Source organism: Cornus florida, unplaced genomic scaffold (genome assembly GCF_030987335.1).
Source record: "Cornus florida cultivar Cherokee Brave unplaced genomic scaffold, ASM3098733v1 CherokeeBrave_3.0.0_Hap2_Chr05, whole genome shotgun sequence".
Classification (NCBI taxonomy): domain Eukaryota; kingdom Viridiplantae; phylum Streptophyta; class Magnoliopsida; order Cornales; family Cornaceae; genus Cornus; species Cornus florida.
Window position 1 is genome coordinate 66,928,965 of NW_026775575.1, and position 20,451 is coordinate 66,949,415.

Consider the following 20,451-nt stretch of genomic DNA (forward strand, 5'->3'; position numbering starts at 1 on the left):
AACTGGTAATGAGGAAGCTGGAGAGGATTCCTCTATTGGTCCCTTTTGGATGAAAGACAAACCCAGAGGCATCCCTGCATTGACCAAAAGTGGTATCAAAATTTTATTTTATTTTTTTCCTTTTACCACAATTCTATCTAGTAGCCAATTTTGGCATGATATTGAGAAGCATCACAAGTAAACTTGTCATTTGTAAATTGGACATTATTCATGTCAGAGAAACATCCTTCCTTGATTTTCAGTACATGCCGAGAATTTCAACCACAATTATAGTAAAAAAATATTGTTTTTTGTGTTCTTTAATCTCTGGAAACCCCAAGGAGCTTTCTATTTACCACTCTGGTGAAGAAAGATAGTGTGATACACTTAATTAATTAAGCCTGCCATTTCTGTCTCACTTAACTTGTATTGAAGAATTGCAATGTCAAATGGTTGCTGTTTCGCTGTTCGTGTCTTGCCCATTTTGAAGGACATTTGTTGGATCTTGGAGGACATTTGTTTAGATCTTGAACCTAATTTTTTTACTTATATCCTTGTGAGGCATCAAATTGACTATTATATGTCAATTTGTACTCAGTCAGACAGCAGCTAGTACACACACCTTATCTACTCTGCACCATTTTCCGATATCAGTCCCCGCTTTGTGAACAATATAATACGTTTTTGTCTTGCCTACTCATTAATATATATATATATATATATATTTTTTTTTTCTGAATGGGTTTTGTATTATAAACCCTACTCATTAATTTATTTAATCGATTGTTTACACACGTCCTTTTGAGGTATCAAGTTGACTGTTATATGTCCTTTTGATGTACTCAGTCAGACAGTAACTAATGCACACACCTTAGCTTCTTTGCACAGTGTTGACTCTGAAGTTTGAACCAAAAAAAAAGGAAGAATAAGACGCGACAGAATAATTGCATTTCTGTTTCTGATCTGTGAATGATTCTTCTTATTATTATTTTTACCTGGCAATGGTCTGTAAGTTAGGAGTTAGTGTGGGTTAGGGGAAAAAGGGGATTCAAACCTAGGAACATAGCGTGGGGGGCACTTAAGGCCTGACCCTTTACCACTCGATCAACACTGCCACACCTGATCTGTGAATGATTCTCACATATTCCAACGATTGCACAGCTTTGTCTGTGTGCATCTTTTTCTTAAGGAAAAAAATAATCATTTTGGAACTTTTATCGTTGATTAATGAGGAGATGCTGGGTTCTTTTTATTTTGTAGAATATGGCACGGGGCTTGTAAACATGCTTTCTATTGTGAATGTGAATCTATCTATCATAATCTTTTTAATCCTTTCAGGTGCAACTGATTACCCATGTTTTCGCGGACTTCTAAAGCAACTTGTTGGCCCTTTAAGCACACAATTGTCTGATCGAAGATCTAGCATAGTGAAGCAGGTGTGGTAGCAGTTTCTTGTATATTTAAATGTCAGTTCGAAAGTCCTTCTCTGGGTTGTGGGGTTCGAGTGAAGTAAGATAAGCTATTGATAGACTGCAGCTGCTTCTTTTTTCTTTTGTTTGTTTGTTTGTGTAAATCTGAGGAATTTTTTGTGATGCCTTAAACTGGCTAGGACCTTTTTTGGTTTACTAAAATGTTTTCTTGAACTGTTTACTTTGTTTTTCAAACTGTGACAATGATATTTTGATCAATCATTTCCATCTTTGTTTTCCTAATTTTATTTTACTTATTTCTTGTTTTGGGTTGGGATTGTTCTTGAATTAGCACACAAAATTTTATGAACCAAATATTAGTATACACTCAAAACTGCATTGGCAGGAATTATCATAGATGCAGTTTTCTGTCATCCAATATGTGATGTGCATGTGCACATCTGGTTCTATATATGATGATGTTTATGTGTGTGAGCATACGTGTGCAAATGCCATTGAGATACTTCAAACCCTTGAACCTCCTGTGGGTGCTCGTCTGTGGATGGACGATAATGTTCTAAAGGCTTGATTGTATTATTGGATACACAAGTAGATTCAATGACTAGTTTCACGTCTTTTTGTCGCTTGGTCTGAATCCCAATGAAAGGGATAATCTTGGAGTTTTTAAACTGACTCATCGAAGTCAACTGTTGAGAACTCACGGGCATTTTTGTATTTTGGTGTACTGTCTTCAGCTGTACATGTTGTTGAGTTGTTTTTATTATTTATTATATTTATTTATTTATTTGTTTTTTTCTGCTAGGCTTGCCATCTATTGAGCTTTTTATCTAAAGAGCTTCTGGGAGATTTTGAGGCGTGTGCTGAGATGTTCATTCCCGTAAGTACAAGTTCTTCCTGACTATTGTTCGCTTAACATGCTCAAACATCCTTCTGACTATGGTCTAACCTTTAGGTTCTTTTCAAGCTCGTTGTGATAACTGTACTTGTAATTGCAGAGTCTTCAGATAACTGCATAAAAACGGTAATGTCTAAAGGTGCTATTTTATAGTATTATTTCTTCTTTACACATATACTTCCTTCTTTTGTAATTTATTAGACTTTTCAGATGTTGCGTAACTGCAAAGTTTCCCGTGTACTTCCCCGTATAGCTGATTGTGCAAAGAATGATCGTAATGCAATACTTCGTGCAAGGTATCATTATGTTTCTTCTGTAGGGAAAAAGTCAAGTTTGTGTCATTGTTTCAGAGTCGCTATAATCTTTTTTTCCCCTATCTCTTTTGCAGATGTTGTGAGTATGCACTTTTGATACTAGAATTTTGGGCTGATGCACCTGAAATACAACGTTCAGCCGATGTCTACGAGGACTTTATAAAATGTTGTGTAGGAGATGCAATGAGTGAGGTATGAATGTTGGAGATTTTTCTTCTTTTCATATGTCTGAGCATCTGGTAGCCCAGTCTTTAAAATAGCCTGGGTGCTGAGGGATAATTTTGATCAGAGGGCCAGCATGCAAATAAATTTCACGCATTTACTAATTATGGGAATACTTTGGTTAATTAATGTTTATGTTTGTCTTATTTGTGAAATGCTTATAAACTGTCATTGTCTTAAGGTATTGCTAAATCTGTTGCGAAGAACTATGTCCTTTGTTGTTTGTTAACTGTCAGTTTTATTTCATGTTTCTTATGTGTTCTTAATAACCATGGTCTTTTAAATTTAACAGGTAAGATCAACTGCAAGAACTTGTTACAGAATGTTTGCAAAAACTTGGCCAGAGCGTTCCCGTCGATTGTTTTCATCCTTTGATCCTGTCATTCAAAGGGTAAATGTTTCGCTTTAACTTTTTATTTACTAATGCTCCACCCTTCCCCCAAAAAGAATCTGTTGGAAATCATTGTTATAATTATAAATTAATGTCATCATATTTGCATAGATAATAAACGATGAGGATGGTGGCATGCATAGACGATATGCTTCTCCTTCCCTTCGCGAGAGAAGTTCACAAATGTCATTTACCCCTCAAACATCTGCTGCGTCAAATTTACCTGGATATGGAACTTCAGCTATAGTTGCAATGGATAGAAGTGGAAGTTTACCCTCTGGGACGTCTCTCTCTTCTGGGCTACTTCTATCACAGGCAAAGTCAGTTGGTAAAGCTGCAGAGCGTAGCCTGGAAAGCGTGCTGCATGCAAGCAAACAGAAGGTTACAGCTATTGAAAGCATGCTTAGAGGTTTGGATATATCTGAGAAACACAATACTTCAACCCTCCGATCATCTAGTTTGGATCTAGGTATTTAATTTCTTTCCAATTGAATAGGTTTTTCCATTACAAATTCAGTTAGATTATCAGTTTTTAGGGTCATCCATTGATGCAATGGTGAAGTATTCTCTAAATGAATAATGATATAAAATTGAACTGTATTTATTGTTTGAATATCTTGGGAACCGCTTAATTTTTCTCTTATTGCCCCTAGTGCAGGAGTCGACCCTCCATCATCTCGTGATCCACCATTTCCTCTTGCTGTTCCTGCTTCGAATAATCTTTCAAACTCTTTAGTGGTAGATACAACTACATCTGGTATGTCTAAAGGTAATAACCGTAATGGTGGCTTGATGTTGTCTGACATCGTCACTCAGATTCAGAATTACAAAGATCCCAGTAAATCATCGTACCACAGTACTGTGGGAACTGAGTCTTTTACAACACTTCCATCGTACTCAGCTAAGAGAACTTATGAAAAACTACAAGAAAGAGGTTCCTTAGAAGAGAATACTGATGCTAGGGAGGCCAGGCGATCCACGAACTGGCAAATTGACCGGCAATACTTGGATGCACCCTTTAAGGATGCGAATTTCAGGGATTCACAGAGTAGTCACATTCCCAATTTTCAGAGGCCACTTTTGAGAAAGAATGTTACTGGACGCATGTCTGCAAGCAGGAGGAGGAGTTTTGATGACAGCCAGCTGTCATTGGGGGAGATGTCAAGCTATGTGGAAGGTCCAGCTTCTCTTAATGATGCTTTGAGTGAGGGACTCAGTCAAAATTCAGACTGGAATGCTAGGGTTGCTGCATTTAATTATCTCCACTCTTTGCTGCAGCAAGGTCCAAAAGGTATTCAAGAAGTTACCCAAAGTTTTGAGAAGGTAATGAAGTTGTTTTTCCTGCACTTGGATGATCCCCACCACAAAGTTGCACAGGCAGCTCTTTCAACGCTTGCAGATATTATTTCAGCTTGCCGGAAGCCCTTTGAAAGTTACATGGAGAGGATCTTACCCCATGTTTTTTCACGGTTGATAGATCCAAAGGAATTAGTAAGGCAACCTTGCTCAACAACTTTGGAAATTGTTGGAAAAACTTATGGTATAGATTCCCTTTTACCGGCTTTGCTCCGGTCACTAGATGAACAACGGTCGCCGAAGGCAAAATTGGCTGTTATTGAGTTTGCTATTAGTTCCTTCAACAAGCATGCCATGAATTCCGAGGGCTCTGCTAATATTGGCATCCTAAAGTTATGGCTTGCTAAACTGACGCCATTGGTTCATGATAAGAATACAAAACTGAAGGAAGCAGCTATTAGGTGCATAATATCAGTTTACTCCTACTTTGATTCGGTAGCAGTTTTAAATTTTATTCTTAGTTTATCAGTTGAAGAACAAAATTCCCTGAGACGAGCCCTTAAGCAGTACACACCTCGTATAGAAGTGGACTTGATGAACTTTTTGCAGAACAAAAGAGAGAGACAGCGCCTCAAGTCCTCTTACGATCCATCTGATGTTGTTGGGACATCTTCTGAAGAAGGATATATTGGGGTGTCAAAGAAGAGTCACTTCTTTGGTAGGTATTCTGCTGGTTCGATTGATAGTGACGGTGGTAGGAAGTGGAGTTCTGCACAAGAGTCAACCCAGATCACCGGCTCTATTGACCAAACATCATCTCATGAAACTAATGACCACTTGTATCAGAGTCTTGGCACTGGTTCTAACAGTGAGATTCATAGTTCCAAAAACAATGACCTGAAATACATGGCTGATGCCACAAGTGAAAATATGGGATCCTGGACTGGCCGGCTAGAAAGTATGGGCAACAGTGTAAACAAGGAGGCTTCTTCCACACCACATTTGAATATCAATGGTCTGATGAGCTCTGACCATGGAGGGGTCACTGCAGGCTTTAGGCTTGATAATGAGACTGACCTGGAAATTAATCACTCAAAACAAACAGCTTTAGGAATCAACTCTGCTGCAGACACAGGAACTAGCATCCCTCAAATTCTTCATCTTGTAAGTTCTGTATGGCCAATATTTCTTTTTTAGGTTGTCAAATTTCTATAAAGTGTTATGCGCTGGATTGGTTTTTATTCACTTGTACAAGAAAAATAGAATATCATTGCAAGTCATGGGGGTTCTTGATCCTATTTTCTTTTACTTTTTTGGTAGATTTGCAATGGGAATGATGAAAGCCCAACTGCAAGCAAGCGTAGTGCACTTCAGCAGTTAGTTGAAGCTTCTGTGGCAAATGATCAATGCATTTGGACCAAGGTATGATAAGTTTCTATATTTCACTCTCCTCTCTCTCTCTCTGCAATGTGTATGTATGCCTCTAGGTCGGAAAAAAATAATAATTGAATTTTGACCTCAAGTGTTCAGCTAATGTCTCAGAGTGCTCTGTTGTTCAAAATCTGCTGAAGACAACCTCACTGGGAGTTGATTTTGGTTTTTTTTGCAATCACATCAACCTTGTTAACGTATTTATAGATTTGATAGGGCAATCTCCTTCCAACCTCTCTATCACCTACTATTCTGCTAACTATTGCTATTCAAGGGAGATGTAGTTGTCCACCATAGTTGTGTGCTAACAAGTTCATAATCCGTTGCATCTCTTAAATCGAGTTTTTTAGCATCTAAAATTTCCGTATGGTGTTTTTAAATCCATAACTGAGGGAGGATAACTTCTAGTGGTGGTTAGGGTTCCTGAAACAACTGTTTATGGTGAACTTAAAGTTCACATTTAACTTGTGTAATATTTTGCCAAAACCTGACATGTTGTGTCGAATAGATCGTTTTATGTCTAATAGACATCTTTTCTGCTTTGAAAGTCTTATCCCAGGACACAATCTAGGCCGTAATTAGAGTTGTGCTATTTTTGTTATAAAACCCTAACTTTTTGTCATTACAACTTTTTAAAATACAAAGCTACTGTATCTGAAAACACCATTATACTTAAATTAAGCTTTCAACAGGAAAAGGGTTTGGGTTTTGTTGATGCTCAAAAAGACTGACTATAGTTACTCCAGTTTTTGTTACACCAATGTCTCTCTAGTAATTTTTGTTTTGTTGGATTTATTATGCTTGCAAACTGTAGATTTATAAATTACGTACGCATTGATATTATTTTTTTGTATCATCTGATCTCACCCATCACTTTGGATGACTCATTGTCCCAGATTTGAGCAATGGGGTGTTGTGTTGTAATTTGAAATGATTTTTATTCATTATTTGCATTTAAATGGTTTCAAAAATATTTTGCAATATTAAATACTTAAACATAAGATATATTTTTGGTGTATTTGCAGTACTTCAATCAGATTTTGACAGTTGTACTTGAGGTTTTGGATGATTCTGAGTCAACTATCAGAGAACTTGCTCTTACATTGGTAGTAGAAATGCTAAGGAATCAGGTATGGTGTGTGTGTATATATATATATATATATATATAAAATATCGTTTTTTCTAGTTCTTCATCAGATGCTTTTCCAGCTTGTTTACATCTTGAGATTTTGATTTTGTTGTTTGGCCAAAAGGAGAGGGAAAAAAGAAAAAGAATTGGGTGTATATATCAGCATTGTACAGTTTTTAAAATTTTATTTTTTCAAAGTATCATTTTTATTCCTGCTTTATGTTCTACATGATTTTTATGTGTTTTGTCTCCAGAAAGATGCTATGGAAGATTCTGTTGAGCTTGTAATCGAAAAACTGCTTCATGCTACAAAGGATACTGTTCCTAAAGTAACTTTATTCACCTGAGCTACTTTATGTATAATTTTCATCTTTCACTGTCTCATGTAATGATTCCACAACTCAGGTTGCGAACGAAGCAGAACACTGTTTGACTGTTGTGCTGGCTAAATATGATCCATTCAGATGTCTAAGTGTCAGTAATTCTGAAATTCTATTTTGCTTATCTAGATCCCAGGAATGGCTATGTTTGGCTTTAGTTCCCTTGTATTTATGTGTCTTGATTTTTCCATTTACTGGCATTGCAGGTTATTGTCCCTTTATTGGTTACCGAAGATGATAAAACTCTTGTTACGTGTGTAAACTGCTTAACAAAGGTACATCTAAAAACCTAGTGATTAGAATGGACATGCTGTTTCTAGAGATCCTTCTCTCTCTCTCTCTCGCTCCCCTGGTAGATGTCCATATTTGGTATAGTTTGTGCAGTACCTAAGCAACTAATTATTTTTATACAACCCTTGTGATGTGGCGGTATTTGACAATATTTAATCGTAAAAAATTGCAGTAACAAATACTCACATAGTGGTTATTTTGTCAAATTTCATAAACTAGAAGTGAACAACCACAACATAGCTCGACTTGGAAAAAAAGGTTGACGTTAGTTGACAGCTATAGTAATGCACACATATGCTAATGCAATGGAGTTAATAGTAAAACCCAGCAGAAATTATAAAGAATAATAATAATGGAATTATAGCTATGAGCTGTCTTCTCTGAAGTTCCTGTCATTTGTCGTCTGATTTAAGTTAATCAACTAGAGCTAGGTTAAATTAAGGGTTGTTTTCTTTGTTTATGTAGACTTATCCTCCATTCAGCCGTTGTATTATTATTATTTTTTTCTTGCTTCCATCTTAATATGAATTTTCAGCGTGTGGGGGAGAATATCTCAATAGTATGATAATAAGAAAGGGGTAAAAAATTGGATTTTTTGGGAATATACTTACTAGTTGATGTGTATAATTTATGTTGGGTATTTTTTTTATAAATATTAGGGATTTGGATTGTTTGGCATCTAGGTTAGTAGTTGTTTGGTTTTAGGTTTGTTGATTCTAATTCTTCACGTTTATTGACATTTTTTCTATTTAAAGTTTAGAAATTCCTTTTTGCTAGAAATTAATTCTAAGTTTTTTTTTATCCGTCAGAACTTTCCATTTTAAAAGTTTTTATAGTATCAAATTCTTATTCGGAGTACAGTTACAAGCATGTCTGGCTGGTTATTTACTTTAGAGAATTGGGGTAGGTTCAAATTACAACTCGTGTAAGAATAAATGTTTTTCTACGGATTGAAATTTAGTAAAAAGTGCCAAAGAGGCATGGATAACTTTGTACGCCCCTCAAATTTTGTTATATGGACTTGAATCGTGTCCAGTATATGTCTAAGCTTGGATTTTATCAAAAAATTTCCAAACTTAAGGATACAGAGACGTGTCTAAATATTCACATTATTTTATATTTTTCAATTATTTTCTAGACTAAACTAACATTTTAAAAGTGTTTCTAGTTTCACTTATCAAAAAAAAAAAAAAAAAAAGTGTTTCTAGTTTCAAATTCTTATTCGGAGTACAGTTACAAGCATGTCTGGCTGGTTATTTACTTTAGAGAATTGGGGTAGGTTCAAATTACAACTCGTGTAAGAAAAAATGCTTTTCTACGGATTGAAATTTAGTAAAAAGTGCCAACGAGGCATGGATAACTTTGTACACACCTCAAATTTTGTTATATGGACTTGAATTGTGTCCAGTATATGTCTAAGCTCGGATTTTATCAAAAATTTCCAAACTTAAGGATACAGAGACACGTTTAAATAGTCACATTATTTTATATTTTCAATTATTTTCTAGACTAAACTAACATTTCAACTCGTTCTAAAGCGACGATCTAGCAAAAGGAACACGATAAGGTAGTGTTAAATACTGTAGAATCATATATGTCAAACACATATCCTGCACCCATGTCTAAATACCGTGGGTCGAACATGGGTACAACACACATCATGAATTTTTAAAGAGTCCATGTAACATAGCCCTCAACAACTTATTTCTAGGATCCATGTTTTATGAGTCTAACCATTGGATTGAATGTCCCTCTCATGCTTGTCAAGCATGTTAAAGATCAGCTTAATTACTACTGAGCCTTAGCTCAAGTGGTATCTCATACTCACATACCCAATTTGTGCACACAACCACCATATTGATTCTATTAGGCTTGAACCCTCGACGAAACAAGGTGTTGGGATATTTTGGGCTCAACTATCTTACCTCCTTCAAAAATAAAATCTAGTCATTAAGAAATTCATAGTCGTCTCATCCAAATCATGATCTAAATCGAAGGTCTGTTTTGATAATTTATTAAGAGGTATATGTGTTTGTGGATCAGATAGGACAATTATATCCGATTAACTTGGTATTTGGTGTGCATGTCAAGCATGATCAGGGGCGGAAATAGGTTCCCTATAAATAATGAGTCACAAAATAGTAAAAAGATGGGTAAAGTGCAATAAACCCCCCCTCAACTTGCCCCAAGTGCAACTAACCCCCCTCAACTACAAATAACCCCCTCCAACTATAAGATTGGTTAGTTTTTAGTACAGAGAAGGTTATTCCGGTTCACTTTCATCACTGGTAATTGGTAAAGACGTTTTTACCCTTTACATAAAAGGTTGTTACTCCGTATTTAATATTGAGGTATTGTTATAGAATTGATTAAATAACGTGGGACCAGTGTAATAAGAACCACTAAAATTTTGACACCTATACAACCTTATCACAATAAAGCAATGAGACTGAGAATTTGACAACATAGGGCAATTATCACCTCCACCACTCATCAATTTCTTGGTGTCAAGGAAAAAAAAATCTCGGCATCAACAGATACCCATGGCAATTGCACGCCTTTCCTGACAACTCCATACCCTAATCTGTACATTCTCATCCTCCGGCAACACAACCTTCTATGCCTCTTCCTTCATCATCTTCTTAAAAGCCCCTCTCTTATCATCTTCTTCACCATCTACACCACCTGGATCAAATATCTGATACCTTTGAACAGAGTTTTTGCCCTTTCAAACAGATTAATGTGATTCGATTTTGGTTCTGATTTGGATTCCAATTTGGTCCACTCTAAATGTTGCTGAATCCATCCCTGTCATCTGCGAACTACTTCGCTCAAGCCCTAATTCAGAATTACAAACTAGCCACAACTCCCACAAAACTTCCAATTACCGATACCATGATCTCCAACACTAAATCAGTACCCCATCCGAACCCAACCAGGCTTTGCACCATTCACCGGAGTCATTGTGTCCAGCTGCCGACCACTTCCCAATCGCACACCTTAAATTTCCAACCCATCTCACCACCGACACAGCAAACCACCAGCCTCGTCGTAGCATCAGCGCCTTTGTCGGAATTGCATCATCATTCCAAATCTTGGCCAAGCATTGCATCCTCATCGCCTGGATCTTCCATCGTCCTCGCCAGAATTGCACAAGAACACTAACATATAGACGGAGGTAGAGAAAGGTTCAATTTATATATATATATATATATATATATATATATATATATATATATATATATATATATATATAGATAGATAGATAGAGTTAGAGAGAGAAAGAGGAGGAGAGGGATGGAGTTTAGGATTAAATAAACAGAGGTGGGGTTTGTGCTCATTTGGGTATAGTTGAGGGGGGTTTATTGCACTTTACCCTAAAAAGATTTAATATGCGGCCCACCGAAACTTATAAAAACCTCAATGTGAGTCTTTTTTAGAAAATCAAAATTTGAAGGAAGAGGACAAAAACTTCAAATATTGTTCCTACACTTATTATTCTTGTTGTGCACTCGTTCTGTTTTGAAATGCTTTTGCTTTATAAGTTATAACAAATCTTTTTAGATCCACCCTCTGGAAACACAATACATTTTATAATCAATGCTTTTGTGCTGCAAGGAAGGCATTCTCCCCTCCTATTTTTTAGTTATTTATTGTGCTTTGCCCATATTTTAAAAAAAAAATTATTATTATTAGAAAAGAAATTTAATAATTGGGCTTGAATGATCTATGAATATCACAATTCCAATTCACTTGTGGTTTTCTGCATGGCTGGTTTTCTAACGTTAATACTTTTATAACAAAATAAGCAAATTAATTATCTTGCTAGACATTTTCCTGACCTGCAGTAGTTCGTCATTTTTGTGTTATTATTATTATTAGATTTTTGGTATCATTAATTTTAAGATGGTGTTTTTTGCTTTCAGCTTGTGGGCAGGCTGTCTCAAGAGGAACTAATGGCTCAGCTACCATCATTCTTGCCTGCTCTTTTTGATGCATTTGGCAACCAGAGTGCTGATGTTCGCAAGGTAAAACTTATGTTTTGTCTTGGCATGTTAATTTTTTTTTGCTGGAAAAAATGTGATAATTCTTGTGAATGGGGATGAGTGATCAACTCTGAAAATTCTGTTTGCCTAATTTTGTATACCCAATTAACTTAATTTAGTCCATCTTCATATTAATAAAAATGCTGTTCATATTATGATTAATATCATGATTCAAGTAGGTGGATAAGACTTATTCTTTATTATTATTATTTTGACTTGGTTTTTTAGTGGCCTCTTCGAAGATTGCATATAAGTAGATGGTGGTGGCCTGAGTCATGTTCCAAATATGTTCATTAATGTCTTGTTGCTGTTTGGCTTTAATGTCAATGGTGTTGGACAGAAATAAATCCATAGATCTTGGTTCCTTTTGTTCCTTTCAAGCAGAAGAATAATATACATAAATTTCCAATACTTCGGACTACAACAATAATACGTAGAATTTACCAGATGAAAATTTCAAGGAAGCTTGAAGTTGAATACTTGAAAACGTAGACTGTCAATGAGTAGGCAAGGGTGAGACATATTAACATTCATGTAGACAATTATTGCCTCAACTACTACTTAATCTATTTTTTTTCTTTATTTTTATTCTTGTCAACCACTTATTTATCTATTGTTTTCGTTTATAGTTGGGGTATTTTCAAGAGGTTTTTTTTCCTCCTTTGGAGGAATAATACTAGCATGGTTACTTGTTATGCATATTCAGCATTATATTAGTTTTAAGATACTTGATGTGAGTATAATAGTGAATGGAAGTCCCTTGAAGCAGAAAATTTTCCACTTCTCTTTTTCTTCTTCCAGAAGGTTTTGATCAGCAGAATGTGAGTAATAGTATAATGGCGATGCAGTAAAATAAGTGCTAAGAGACACTCTCTTGCAGGCTATGATATCAATTTTTTTTTTTTTTTTTGATAAGCGGCTATGATACCAAATTTGATGTAGACCAGAGCTTGAAAAAGTTTTGACAGTTTTACTTATGTTTGATTATTTGGTGGGCTTAGAGCACTTTGTACTTGGAGATTTGATGCACGCTTCCTCTATTAAGTTTTTAGATTTACAGTTTTAGTAACTGGTAGAAAAGTTGTAAGCCTTTATGGGTTGGAACTTGGAGGGGTTGAAATTCGCTAGCTTTTGAAGGGGTTCGGGTGCAAGAACTTGAGGAAAGATGCTGTGAGTATTTCTGGACAGCCTTTTTTTTGGAGAATTAATGGTCCGTTTGGTTGGAGGGAAGAGTAAGGAAGGAGAGAAGGGGAAAGGAAAGGGGAAGGAATGGATAGATTTTCCATGGTTTTATAGGAGAATGGAAAGGAAGAAAGACTAGTGCGTCTTCCTCTCCAGGTCCACTAAAATCTGTCTCCAAAAGTGGGACGAAATGAGGATGAGAAGGGCTTTCCTCCTATTTTAGTTTTTTACCTTATTGTAAATACTGTATCTACTTTATACTATGAATATAGTGGCGGCGCTCTAGTGATGTTCTAAATTTAAGGAAATTTCTAAGTTGAAGCTATCACAGTCTAACTCTTGCCATTGGTCCCATGTTCAAATGTGGCATAAACCGTATTGAGGACTTCACCTTATTCCCACTTACTAGTGTAGTCCGTCTGAAATATAGATGATGGGTGATAGTATTGCATTATGAAGTGGCTAATGTTTTATGCTAAGTCACTCTTAAATCACCTCTGCAGTTCTTAAGCTTCATCTTCTTTGTGCCACATTAAGGAATCAATGCGAAACAAAAAGATGACACAACAAATTTTTGATGGGGTGATAGTATTGCATTATGAAGTGGCTAATGTTTTTATGCCAAGTCACTCCTAAATCACCTCTTAAGTTCTTAAGCTTCATCTATGTGCCACATTAAGGACTCAATGCGACACAAAAAAATTGACAACAAATTTTTGAGGAGGTAGAAATAGAATAGTAACATGGATATATATATTTTCTGTTTTATTGTTAATGTTTTTTCTTTATTCAGAGATATGGATATATTTTTGATTGATTTATTCAAGTTTCTTTGTTAATTATTGCATAAGTCAGAAGAATGAAGTTTTAAGTGTCCAACAAAATGTATAATATTTCAATATATGCTATTACTGCTGGTCTATTATGTGAAATCGGATTGATCGAGGACGTGTGATTGAAAAGAATGGGATACTGTTTATAAGGTTTGCAAAAATAAATATAATCAATGACTGACATGGGATAATCTTTTACACTATGTTTGGATGGAAGTGGAATGAAATGAGAAAGGGAAGATCATCTTCTCTGAATTTGGAAGGGAGAGAAAAGAAATGGAAGGATGATGATCATCCCTTGACCCCACTTGATTCTTTCCCCTAAAATGGGGAAAAATTAATGGAAGACGAAAATGAATTCGTGATTACCCATTTGCCTTAATTTTCACAAGTGTTCACTGTTTTAGCCTTCATATTAACCAATAAAACATTCGCAAATGAGTTCAGTTTCCCTTCCTTTCTCTTCTCAAGGGAGAGACACTAAGCTTTATTTATACTCTCTCTAGAACTCCAAAACAAAGCATTGCAGGGTTAGGTTGTTACTGAGCTGGTTTTTTAAGATTAGGTTATGAAAAGGTTGTATCTGGGAGAGGTATATTAAAAATATCATTGTGTCGCCTTTTAAGGTTCTCATTTATTTTTAAGTTGAACAAGGAGAAAAACCGATTGTAGGAACTTCTTTCAACGACGCTGTCAAACTAACCCTGAAAAATAGATTGGAAATGTGTGATATATTGTTCTTGTATATTTATGTAGTCTTTTACTAATATTGACCTTTTTTAGTGACTTTATTATTAATATTATTTGTTTTGGTGGCAGACGGTGGTCTTCTGTCTAGTGGACATCTATATCATGCTCGGGAAAGAATTCTTACCATACTTGGAAGGGCTTAACAGTACACAATTGCGATTGGTGACTATTTATGCTAATCGTATCTCGCAGGCCAGGACAGGTACTGCAATAGACGCGTAGCTGATTTGTTCAAGGTGAAAGATTGGGTCAGAGTTGGTGCCTCACCACCAACGGTTAGCTAATTTGTTTGGGATGGAAATTTTTTGGGTACAGTGAGTCAGTTTGGTCATTCGCTGTTGTGTATTTTGTATATTGTGTGAAATTTGTGTCTTGAAGGTGGGTTGGGTTTGTATTTTATTTTTTTAATTATTTTTATATTCATTTTCCCCTTTTTTGGTTTGAAGTCAGAGGTAGAGTGTTGTTTGTGGTGGGAAACAAATTCGGGATTGGACTCTTGGTGCCCATAATGAAATTTACATATTCTGAAATATTTTCATCTCTTGTATTTACAAGAGAAAGCTGGTCTTGTTATGATGCTTTGTGTATTTGGTGAAAAGGATGTCATATTTACATTTCAGCATTTTTTTAAAAAAAGAAAAAAAAAAATTAGCAGTTGGAATTTTTTAATTTTGATCTTTTTCTTCAATTTATTTATTTATTTTTATTTTTTAACACCAACCAAAGAAAACTATTATATATTAAAAGAAGAATTACAATCAAGAGCTAAGGCATCACGAAGCCACGAAGGCCGGACACCCCATTCAGCCACCAAGGCTTTGTTGTTCAATGTGCATAGCCCTTTTGTTAGTACACTCTCCAAGGTCCTTTTAGCTATATATATTTAGAGAGAGAGAGAGAGAGAGAGAGAGACATTTAACACCTCTTTTCTTTTCTTTATTCCTCATTAATTGCATATATTTCATGACGCTTTCTCAATATATCCGCTCAGGTAACTTATGCCCATAAAAGAAATAGTTAAATCAAACTTAGCCCTCCACGTGACATTATATATCATCTTCATTATTTTTGTTATCACATAATTAAATTGAAAATCTCATGTGTTACCTACAAAAAGTGGAAAAAAAAAATCTGCTCATAAGATTACACAGGATTGTGCAAATTCTCCAATCCCGGCTTGCAGATTTTTGCATATCTCCATCTCCACCCACTGGAATTTGTGGCGGAAAAAAAACAAAGAAAAAACAAACAAACAAACAAACAGCAGGGCTACAATGCATATATAAACCCTTTGTAGAGAAACATGCAGAGGCATCAGCATTGAAGACCTAGAGTTAATTTGTTGGTAAGTTTCTATATTAATTGTTCTTTAGCATTGCCTCTCTCAATAGCCTTATGTTATTTTTATTTTTGGTATTATGTAGTAATAGTGCTTTTTTGGGATGCACATTTCTCCATTACTTCTTGTAGTTCTTGTAAATTATTTTATGAAGCTAGGCATGCCTTTTTTTTAATTTTTTTTTTTTTTATTATTATTTTTTAAGGTGAATACCGGCACACATTTTACAAATTGCCATATTTTGTTGTTCATCAGGATCATCAAATCCTGAAAGAAAAGGATGACAGCAAATTTACCAAACTTTACTAATATGGTCACACCGTGCTTTAATTTATCACATTTAGGTCATGTTTGGTGTGGTTGAATGGAATTAAATAAGAGGGAATGGAATGCTTTTCTTTTCATTTTTGTGTTTGGTTTGGGCTATTAAAGGTGAAATCATCATTCTCCATCATTCTCGAAGAATGGTTATTTCACTAAAATCATTCCATCTTTCTACCAATGGAATGGGCATTCCATTCCCACTAGGATTAAAAAAATTATGCCTAAAATAAAAAAACATATTATCATTTCTTTCATAAACATCGACGTCTTCCCACCCAACATCATCTTCCAACCCATCATCCTCCTTTCTCAACTGTGGAACATAAACACAACTCAGCCGCCGCCATCATCATCACAACCCAGTCGCCGCCATTATCACAACCCTTGCTCTGACCGCCATCGCCATCATCACAACCCTTGCTCTGCTGCCATCATCATCTCCTTGCTCCGGCTGCCATCATCATCATCACAAACCCAGCTGCCGCCATCATCATCACAACCCTTGCTTCGCCGACATCATCATCTTCTTTCTCAATGGTGGAACATAAACACAACTCAGCCGCCGCCATCATCATCACAACCCTTGCTCCGCCGCCATCATCATCTCCTTGCTCGTTGCCATCATCATCATCACAACCCAGTCACCGTTAATTTTTTTGTTAAATTTATTTATTTATTTATTTTTTAAGTTAAATTTCTTTATTTCCATTCCATGCTTCTTCTCAACATGGCGTCTTTTGCCCTAATCTTGCTTGCCCCAATTTCATTTCTTACCATTCATTTTTTTGTTAAATTTCTTTTCTTTTCTTTTTTAAGTTAAATTTCTTTGTTCGTGATAAAGGGTAATTTGGAGAAATGAATGTAAATTAATTCCATTCCAACTTTTAAATTGGTTCAACCAAACACGTGAATAAGAATCATCATTCCATATTTACAGCATTCCATGTTTGCACCCAAACACCAGAATGGAATGGTCATTCCCATTCCATTCTCAGCTTCATTCCATTCCTACTCTATTTCATTCCACCACACCAAACTAACTCTTAATTCGTGTGAGTAAGGGATGACGTCATGATGATATCATCATATTTAATGAGGTAATGGTGACGTCATCCCTACTCACATGAAACAGCTGGGATGCATCCGATTTTTAGACTACCTACCATTATTTTTTCTGATTTTGTGACCGGCCACGAGGCGGATTAGCGCCATGGGTGTGCGTTGGAAGATGGTAGGCATTGTCGCCTATGGTTATGAAGGAGAGGGAAGGGCATTCATGGATGTCGGTGTAGATGAGTTTTATGAGAAGCCGATGCCACCAGATCAATTGGTCCGAATCCCAATAGAGATTGACGACAGTTAAAGGTTGAAAATGCTAGTCTATGAATCAAATCAAGGGCTGTTATGCAATTGTTTATGAACTTATCTCATTTTCATTTTGGTCCTCTTGTTATACATCTGTGTTGCGAGCTCATGTACTCAACTATGTTACTGGGCTTCTGTTGATTTTCTAGTAGTAATCGTAGCTGTTGCATGAACCATACTTGGTCTTTTCACTTTTGCGGGGTTTGCTTAATTTGTCACTTAAAAAATAATTTTCAATTTCTATATAATTAAAAGGGTTTACTTGGCTTATAACTCTGAAAATAGTTCTCAAGAATTTAGAGAACAGAAAACAGTTTTCAGATAACAATAAACAATAAAAGACAATTTTTTGAAAACAGACATTTTTATAAATGAGTTTTCAAAAAACTGAATCAAGTAGTGTTTTTTGTACAGTTTTATATTTTTAGTTTTCTGAAAATAGAAAATTGTTCTCAAAGTTACAAAACAAACAAAGCCTTATTTCTGGTTTAATTGAGTTGATGAATTGGGTAATTTTATGACAGTATGAAAACTTGAGCTAGTTTTGAGATTTCATATGTAGTGTATTTGAGTTTATTGTTAAATGTGTAAATGGTTGAGGCCACCAAAAAAGGCTATTTGAGTAAGATTATTTATTAATTGTGTGGCCCATATGATTTAGACATGTAATATATTTTATTAATTAGTGGTTAAGTAAATAGATATCAGATTAATATTATATTATTTGGTCAACTTCTTACCTTTTTGGTAATTAATTATTAGAGAAGTGTTTTCTTATTTATTCCTTACTTTGATGGAAAGTGAAATTAAAGTTACTAAAAGAAAAACTGGTCTTCTCCCTGCCTTTATAAAAGTGCATATTCTTATCAATTATGTACATTAATGAAAGAACACGTATAATGTTTATGGGTGCAAAAGGCCAAGAGAGAGAAACCAGTTTCCACCATTTGCCTATTGTTCAGAGTTGCGACTTAATTCGTTATTAAAGGATCTCGACATTGGACTTGATCTTGACCGGGTCCTCTTTTACAAGGGTCGCGATACCAAGTCAAGCTTGAAGAGTTGTGTGTGTTTAGGAGGTGGCCAAGTTTTACATTTATAAAAAGCCACTACTACCTTTCTCTATATAAAATATAGATAGGGTGAGTAAGGATCGTCCCAAGGGATTTGATGGTGTATCGAATTGTGAATTATGGTAATTAGGGTTAGTAGGTCAAGTGATCACACAATTGGTTGGTTGGTTGATTAAGCTAAATTGAATTCAACTAAATAAAATAATATGAGGTAAACAAGAGAGAGAGGTCTTGGGGTGTAGAGATCACCACCAAGCAATACTTTTCTATACTACTAACAAGTGATCAATTGAGGGTAATGGGTGAGTTGCAATATGATAAGGGTGTGTGTGCATTAGGTTGATTCAATAGGCAAGGATGACAAATCAAGCAAGTATTGTCTAAACATCATGTGAAGAGCACAATATATCTAAGCAATAGAGCATATATTGTCTAGACAACATGGGGATAGCACAATAGATCAAAACAAGTCATTAATCCTTCATTAAGCTCACAATCCACATGCAACACAATATTAGAGGAATATGCCATTTGGACTCACAAGCATGGAACATCAAACATCAAGAGTAGATTGTCCTCCCATCTAACATTATACTACCACTACACTAAATCTACACTACTAGCATGAAAATAAAGCTATCTAGACTAGGGAAGAGGCACAAACCATCAAGAATAGGCATAAACCATCAAATGAACCAAAATAACATTCATTAAGCATATCATCTTGATAATCTCTAGATCTATAGCATCAATACACATAGACATGCATCAAAAACACTAAATCTAGAGATAAACACATGAATATCCTACTCTAGCATACATAGACATATGGGTAGAATAGAATAGTCAATTGGAAGCATTAAACCATACAAACCATGAAATAATCAAGATTTATATATACATGAATATCAAGATGTATCATACAACACTAATCCCTCAATAATACACAAGATTAGAGTATAAAAAGCATGCTTGGGGCTAACTCTAGCCCCAAGAAGATGTCTAGCCACTCATGGTAGTGATGATCCAACCCTCAAGGGCTAACTCCATGGCTGCTCCTTGTAGATGAAGATCTCCTCCAATGGTTGCTCTAGCTTCCTCCCTTCTTCCTCTCCAAGAATAGCCTCCAAGATGATTTTCAATGTGTGACAAGAGACTCTAGACTCCTCACTAAAAAGTGTATCATATTCCTTATATAGGTAGGTCAAATACACCCTATGATGAGCTGTGGTTGTGCAAGGCATATTCTCCAATGATTTGGTGAATGACGGAATAAATGAGCTGGACTTTAACTTTTTCTCGCTGGAGGAAGTTCGATCGATCGAACCTTAACTTGGATCGATCGAAGATGGGTTCGATCGATCGAACTGCATCTTGGATCGATCGAAGTGGTCCGACTCCTCCGGATAAGAACAAGGCTGAGATATTTCAAAGATATTTATGGGGAAAAGGACAAAAGTGGTTGGTAGGCGTACAGCTGTGGATAAGATCAATCATTTGAATAGGACAAAATAGGGTTCGATCGATCGAAGGTGATGTTGGATCGATCGAACTTGAAATTTCAGCAAAGGTCAAGGTTGGATCTATCGAGAAGTACTGTGATCGATCATAGATGTTCGATCGATCGAACTCTAAGTTGGATCGATCGAACTTTTCAGCTGCACAACTTCGATTCCTTTTTGCTCCTTGCTTTCTCCACTTTGCTCCCTCCTTTGGTTTATCTCAGGATTGCTTCAATTAAGCTCTTATTTGGCTGAGTTAGCTCAATTTTGGGATTAGTG

The 20,451-nt window shown here is 35.8% G+C and overlaps 1 protein-coding gene across 1 annotated transcript in view; it reads left to right on the forward strand.

Annotated features, from left to right (window-relative positions):
- LOC132306718 (CLIP-associated protein) overlaps positions 1 to 15,101 on the forward strand; it is a 31,877-nt gene extending 16,776 nt beyond the window's left edge. Inside the window, exons 7-21 of the mRNA XM_059804242.1 lie at positions 1,318 to 1,415; positions 2,212 to 2,286; positions 2,362 to 2,430; positions 2,515 to 2,600; positions 2,693 to 2,810; positions 3,133 to 3,231; positions 3,343 to 3,700; positions 3,890 to 5,691; positions 5,848 to 5,949; positions 6,984 to 7,088; positions 7,342 to 7,416; positions 7,493 to 7,561; positions 7,674 to 7,742; positions 11,685 to 11,786; positions 14,639 to 15,101. Of these exons, the coding sequence (XP_059660225.1) occupies positions 1,318 to 1,415; positions 2,212 to 2,286; positions 2,362 to 2,430; positions 2,515 to 2,600; positions 2,693 to 2,810; positions 3,133 to 3,231; positions 3,343 to 3,700; positions 3,890 to 5,691; positions 5,848 to 5,949; positions 6,984 to 7,088; positions 7,342 to 7,416; positions 7,493 to 7,561; positions 7,674 to 7,742; positions 11,685 to 11,786; positions 14,639 to 14,791 (3,380 nt within the window). The 3' untranslated portion in view covers positions 14,792 to 15,101. The remainder of the gene's footprint in view (positions 1 to 1,317; positions 1,416 to 2,211; positions 2,287 to 2,361; positions 2,431 to 2,514; positions 2,601 to 2,692; positions 2,811 to 3,132; positions 3,232 to 3,342; positions 3,701 to 3,889; positions 5,692 to 5,847; positions 5,950 to 6,983; positions 7,089 to 7,341; positions 7,417 to 7,492; positions 7,562 to 7,673; positions 7,743 to 11,684; positions 11,787 to 14,638) is intronic.
- Positions 15,102 to 20,451: the final 5,350 nt, after the last annotated feature.